Consider the following 5,159-nt stretch of genomic DNA (forward strand, 5'->3'; position numbering starts at 1 on the left):
TTTTGCTGTGAGATAAGGCAGTTTTTTGGTTCACTGGAGGAAAAAAGATTTTTTTAATCCAAATTTTACGACAAATAAAGAGTGTGGATTTTGGGTCATTGATTATGGCCACTGTTACGATTAAATTGCAATGAAGGTATTTAGCTCAGATCTTTCACTAGATTAAATCTACCTATAAAACATTAAAATGTGCAATGTGTCCTTCTGTAATGAACCAAACATTGCAATCGTTGGCAAATCTTTGTGGTGTAAATGGAATAACAACATTCTGTGTCGTTATACCAAACTGATGCACTGTCTGGGAAGTCGGGGCAGTGGTGATATGTGTGTGTGTGTGTGGGGTGGTGGTTGGCAACACTCTGCATAAGACCTGCTATGTTTGTTTTTCCATCCTTAGTCTCTTTTTAAAAAAAAATCCTAGAGACATTCTGGTACTCATCAACAGAGTTTTTTTTCTATTCAGAGTGCTACAAGGCTTGTAAAAGATAACATGTTTCAATGAACTCAGGTCGTCTGACTTATACAATGGGTGTAATGGCACGAGGGAAAAACCCATGCAATGGTACAGATCTGTTTTGCCTGTATACCTAAAGCTCATGATGAAAGAAAAGGAAATGAGACAAAACGTATCATTTTTAATATTGTGTTGTAAATAGTTTCAACAATAAAAAAAATCTGACCTTGAATAACAAAATATTTAAGATATATTATATAATTTTTTTTTCACCAGCATATGTGGCTAATTATATTTCTAAGCTTATAAACTTGCTTGCTTGCAGGTGAAGACCTTTTAACACCTAAGCACAAACCTAGGGTTGAACCAACATCCATGACAAATTCCATTAGTGCATTAAGCCTCACTGAGTCTCATAGTTCTCAGTGAGATCGGAAAGTGTATTTAATGCCCTCTGAAATTCCTCTGTCTCTATGCCATAACGTTCGTACCAGTGTAGATAGGCTCTTGCTTTCAACATCTGTGTTGCACGTTGAGCTACATGGCCTAATAATCTTGTGACACTGCTGTGGTTGGAACATACAGTGAGCATGCGGGCAGACAAGCAGACATTAGCCTCATTTCGGGGATCTGGAAAAGAGTAAAAAGAAGTTTTAAAGTATATGGCTCTGTACCCTTTCATATACTTGCATGAACACACAACTGCTTAAAACAACAGCATCAGCAAATCAGTGACGTGGGTCCTTCATGCAAAACTGAACAAATGATGTGGTGAAACAAAGCTCACCAGTCCAGTGGTCAACAGGAAAAGGATTCCATGGGACACACCTATGAGCTTGTCTCAACTTCTGCAGGGCTTTTGAAACAATAAACGAGTTGTCGTGGTTTCCACGTGCAACTGCCAGCACAGCACGACTAGAATACTGTACTCAGCAATAAGGAATAACGAACACACAAACACAAATACATTTCATTTCTTTCAACAGCAACGTTAGCATTTATATCACAATATTGTTGAAGCTAGTCACTGCTGCCAGCTCAGGCATTTACATAAAGAACTGAATAAATACAGCTTCATGACAAGCTTGTGTTGAGTTGTTGACTATAAAATGAATTTATTCTCATAACACTCCTGTAGAAACACACTTTGGCCACATCCCAAACTGCATACCATGGATACTAAAAAGTCTGTCACTATTATACTATTTAGGTATAATCTTTACTGTGCACTTTGGGACACAGCCTTGAATTCTATCTAAAATATTGGTGCACACAATAAAAAGAAAAAGCCACATTTTAGAATCAATTCTGAAGCTTTAAATATACATCCTAAATCTACATCCTGAAGCTTTAAATATATGGAAGGAATATATTTTTTTTCTATTTCTGTTACAATCCTTGCATTATTGCTTCATTTGCAAAAAGATTAACAACAGAGTTAGGATGGGTCAAGGCATAAAATAATTTGGACTATCAAATGTATATGGTCTGTTTACAATATTTAAAGATCAGATTGTCATGAAGCCTTTAAATACCTGTTTTAGAAGTAGTGCACATTACTTGAATCGAAGCTCTTTAACCAAACATCAACAAATACAAATTATCCCTGCTTTCAGAATGCCTATTTAAGGATACAGGTTTTCCATCAGGTGAAAGCTGAGGTAGATTCTGAACTGTTTCACTGGCTAAAGTGTCCCATTGTGACATCTCACTAGAGAGAATTATAAGAAATTATTAGCAATGTGCAAACTTGCCAATACACATTATTAAAACATCTTAACACACACACACAGACACAAATCAAGATATTAAAACACAATCGGCCTACTGAGCTGATCACAACTTACCTAGCAGAAGCCTGAGTGGTGTAGAGTAGCTTCGCTGTAGGAATAGGGCATACAGACCTCACCAATTCCCATGGCTCCATTCCCAAACTCTGGCCACTTTATGGAAATCACTAATTTCATTATATAACCAACAGTTTCTGGACATATTACCATCACACCCACATGTGTCTGTCGAACATCCCATCCCAGATAGAAAACCACCTTTGTTATAATAATCTCCACTCATTTGGGAAGGTTTTCCACTAAATGTCCGAGCTGTGGTGATTTGTGCTCATTTATTTACTAAAGGCTTTAGTGAGGTCAGCCGGTGATGTCAACTGAGGATGTCTGTTCCAGTACATCCCAAAGGCGTTCAGAGGGGCTGAGGTCAGGGTTCTGTGCAGGCCTATAAAGGTCCAAACTTGGCAAAGCTCACAAAGTCTTCATAGAGCTCACTTTGTGCACAAGGACAATGTCATGCTAGAACAATTTGGACCTCTTCGTTCCAGGGTAGAGAAATTGTAACGCTACAGCAAACAGAGACATCCTATAGAATTGTGAGCTTCAAAATTTGGGGACGGCCTTCATATGGGTGTGATGTGACAAACTTGTGACCATATGAGGTCTTAAGAAAACATACTGAATTAAAACAATTCAATCATCAACTCTTTGGACTACATAAGACATGATTAAAATGTGATATTATAAGAAATTTGATACTCAAGTCATGCTCAACAGGCAAATTTTGCACAGAATCAAATTTACCTGCATGTAGTTAGAGTTTTCACTGGCATCAGGAGTCCAGCCATGCATGAGATTATGTGTGTATTCATTACTGAGACTGTGCTTTGTGGAAAACCACAGGAGACAGTTCCAAACCCTGCATGTGATTTCTGTTGAAATCCAGCACGACTTAATACATGATCGTTATGGAAAAGAAGTATGCCGTCGGCCGACCTGTGAGTTGGGAGGAACTTAGTCACAGAAAACTGTATTATTTTCCCTTTTATATAAATTCTGATCTAATAAATGAACATTTGAACCTGTGTAGTGCTGCTAGACTCAGTAAAGTGTTGTAGTGCTGGAGCGGGCTCTCCCCACTGTGATGAGGGACCACAGATACAGTCAAGATGTGACGCACAGGAAACTCCTCACGAATTTCCTCACACAGCCGTGAACCGAGACCTGCTCGCCCATAAGGGTGGAAATAAAGATATACAGGATTTTATTTGTCTTCTCTTTTTTTACTAAATGTAATTTTCATGCCAAAGAGTGAGTTCACTGTTTTTGATGAAGAAATTAAATATTGTCTGCTGGGCCATACTGCTCACCAGACCCTGTGCCTCCAGTCAGACTGTGCAGGAGAACGGTTCCACCGTAGTAATCTTGTCTTTCTGCCTCTTGACGCAATGCCTCCATTGTTTGCTTCAGTAAGCCGTTGTCACCCTCAAATCTGGCTCCATGGTAACCTGTTTTATAGATTCAGAATAACAGCTCGGGTTACTTGGTTTTTCAGAAACGCTGCAAAAAATGAAATAACATAATTCCCCATGCAATAATGAAAATACATATGCCTCTTATTAACATGGGCATTTGACTAATCTAATACATTTGCTATACTAGTTTATTGTTATCATCCTTAAAAATATGGATTTGTAAAAGTGAAGCTTTCATTATCTTTAATCACTCAAATGTGAAAAAAAAGTTAAGTTTAAAGTGTAACTTCAAATAACCGACACGCTTTTAAATATCTGCGTGTTTTATTTCTTTGGAACAACACGAAGCATCATTTCTATGCAAAACGTAAGTATAATTTGTGCCTATATAATGTATATTTTAAAATAAATAATAATTGTACCATGAGATATACAAAGTGCATTGAGAATAACTCTGGACTGACCATATGCCCAATTTCCTCCACGTCCTCCTTTCCCTTCAATAATGTTAGATGGACGGATTTTCCTGGATGACAGAACTAAACTTAATGTTTCTCTTATAACAAAAAAATTAAATATTTCAGACTTTGGGAATAAGACTTACCTATTTTTTACAAACTCATAAGCTTTTCTGAGGACTTTGGGCTCAGTGTCAACACACACTGCTGCTAGTTCACCATTTCTGGAGCTGAATGGACATCTAAAAAAAAAAAGACAAATTGTCTTAAATGAATGATAACAGGATGTTTTTTTGTTTTTTGGGTTAAAAGTAAGTTGGTTACCTTTTCTTGTGATGGTTTGACTTTTTATTTATAAGCTTCCACCAGTCTAGACCGAGCTGATTTCCACATTGCCCAACTTGCAGCACTACAGCAGACATGCTTTATACTTATAACAAAACAACAACAACAACAACAACAACAGTGATTAATGATTAATAATAGAGTCCCAAGGCTAATTTAAGTGATGTTAGCGCTGGGAGCTAACAGAGTCTGAGTTTCTATTTTATCCCTTGTAACAAACGCACGAACAGTCCACAATTCAAACACTATCATGTAGTAGTATCTGCCTGGCCTGCTGTGGCCGGTTATAAGCAGTCTTTAATAAGGATCTCCACTGAAGTGTGCTTATCGGTGTCGTCTTCGCGCTGAATGCGGCTGAAGAGGTGGAGTCGAAACCGGCGCATTGTATCGAATCAGGATAGTGTGAGCTTTGCTCTGGCCGTCTTCACTAGACCATGAAGCAAAAAGGAGGTTGCTTTTCACGACATGCTCTGTCGTGCTAAGAAAGTGCACCAAAGGCAAACCCCGTCTTTATTCATGGACTCTATCGGATTATCTCGCGTCTGCTATTAATTCAAAACTGATTTGACCCTAAACGCGTCCACTTTATACGTAGGACGACTTGCTTTTGAGGACAGTTAGCAGTTAGCAGCTAGCTGGC

The 5,159-nt window shown here is 38.2% G+C and overlaps 1 protein-coding gene across 3 annotated transcripts; it reads right to left on the reverse strand.

Moving 5' to 3' along the window:
* Positions 1-615: 615 nt before the first annotated feature.
* Positions 616-4,920, reverse strand: LOC113644581 (tubulin beta chain, nucleomorph-like). Of its 3 annotated transcripts, XM_027149560.2 has the most exons (10): positions 4,499-4,920; positions 4,321-4,416; positions 4,181-4,242; positions 3,612-3,749; positions 3,324-3,465; positions 3,046-3,237; positions 2,302-2,397; positions 2,090-2,165; positions 1,242-1,377; positions 616-1,084 (listed from the first exon to the last, which is right to left on the reverse strand). In XM_027149560.2, exons 1-10 carry the CDS (start codon positions 4,594-4,596, stop codon positions 858-860), a joined length of 1,263 nt encoding a protein of 420 aa, XP_027005361.2. In that variant the 5' UTR covers positions 4,597-4,920; the 3' UTR covers positions 616-857. The 3 variants fall into 3 exon arrangements, with proteins under 3 accessions (XP_027005361.2, XP_027005362.2, XP_047666851.1); XM_027149561.2 differs by lacking the exon at positions 3,046-3,237 and having other exon boundaries at positions 4,499-4,646; XM_047810895.1 differs by lacking the exon at positions 2,302-2,397 and having other exon boundaries at positions 4,499-4,646.
* Between the last annotated feature and the right edge of the window lie 239 nt (positions 4,921-5,159).

This window comes from Tachysurus fulvidraco, chromosome 3 (assembly GCF_022655615.1).
Source record: "Tachysurus fulvidraco isolate hzauxx_2018 chromosome 3, HZAU_PFXX_2.0, whole genome shotgun sequence".
In the NCBI taxonomy this organism is placed as follows: Eukaryota; Metazoa; Chordata; class Actinopteri; order Siluriformes; family Bagridae; genus Tachysurus; species Tachysurus fulvidraco.

Coding starts and splice junctions, on each gene's coding strand:
- LOC113644581 (XM_027149560.2), bottom strand. CDS start 4,596: ATGTCTGCTGTAGTGCTGCAAGTTGGGCAATGTGGAAATCAGCTCGGT. Junction 2,166..2,301: donor ACCACTCAGGCTTCTGCTAG/GTAAGTTGTGAT, acceptor AATTCTCTCTAG/TGAGATGTCACAATGGGACA. Junction 1,085..1,241: donor TCCTGTTGACCACTGGACTG/GTGAGCTTTGTT, acceptor ACTCTTTTCCAG/ATCCCCGAAATGAGGCTAAT.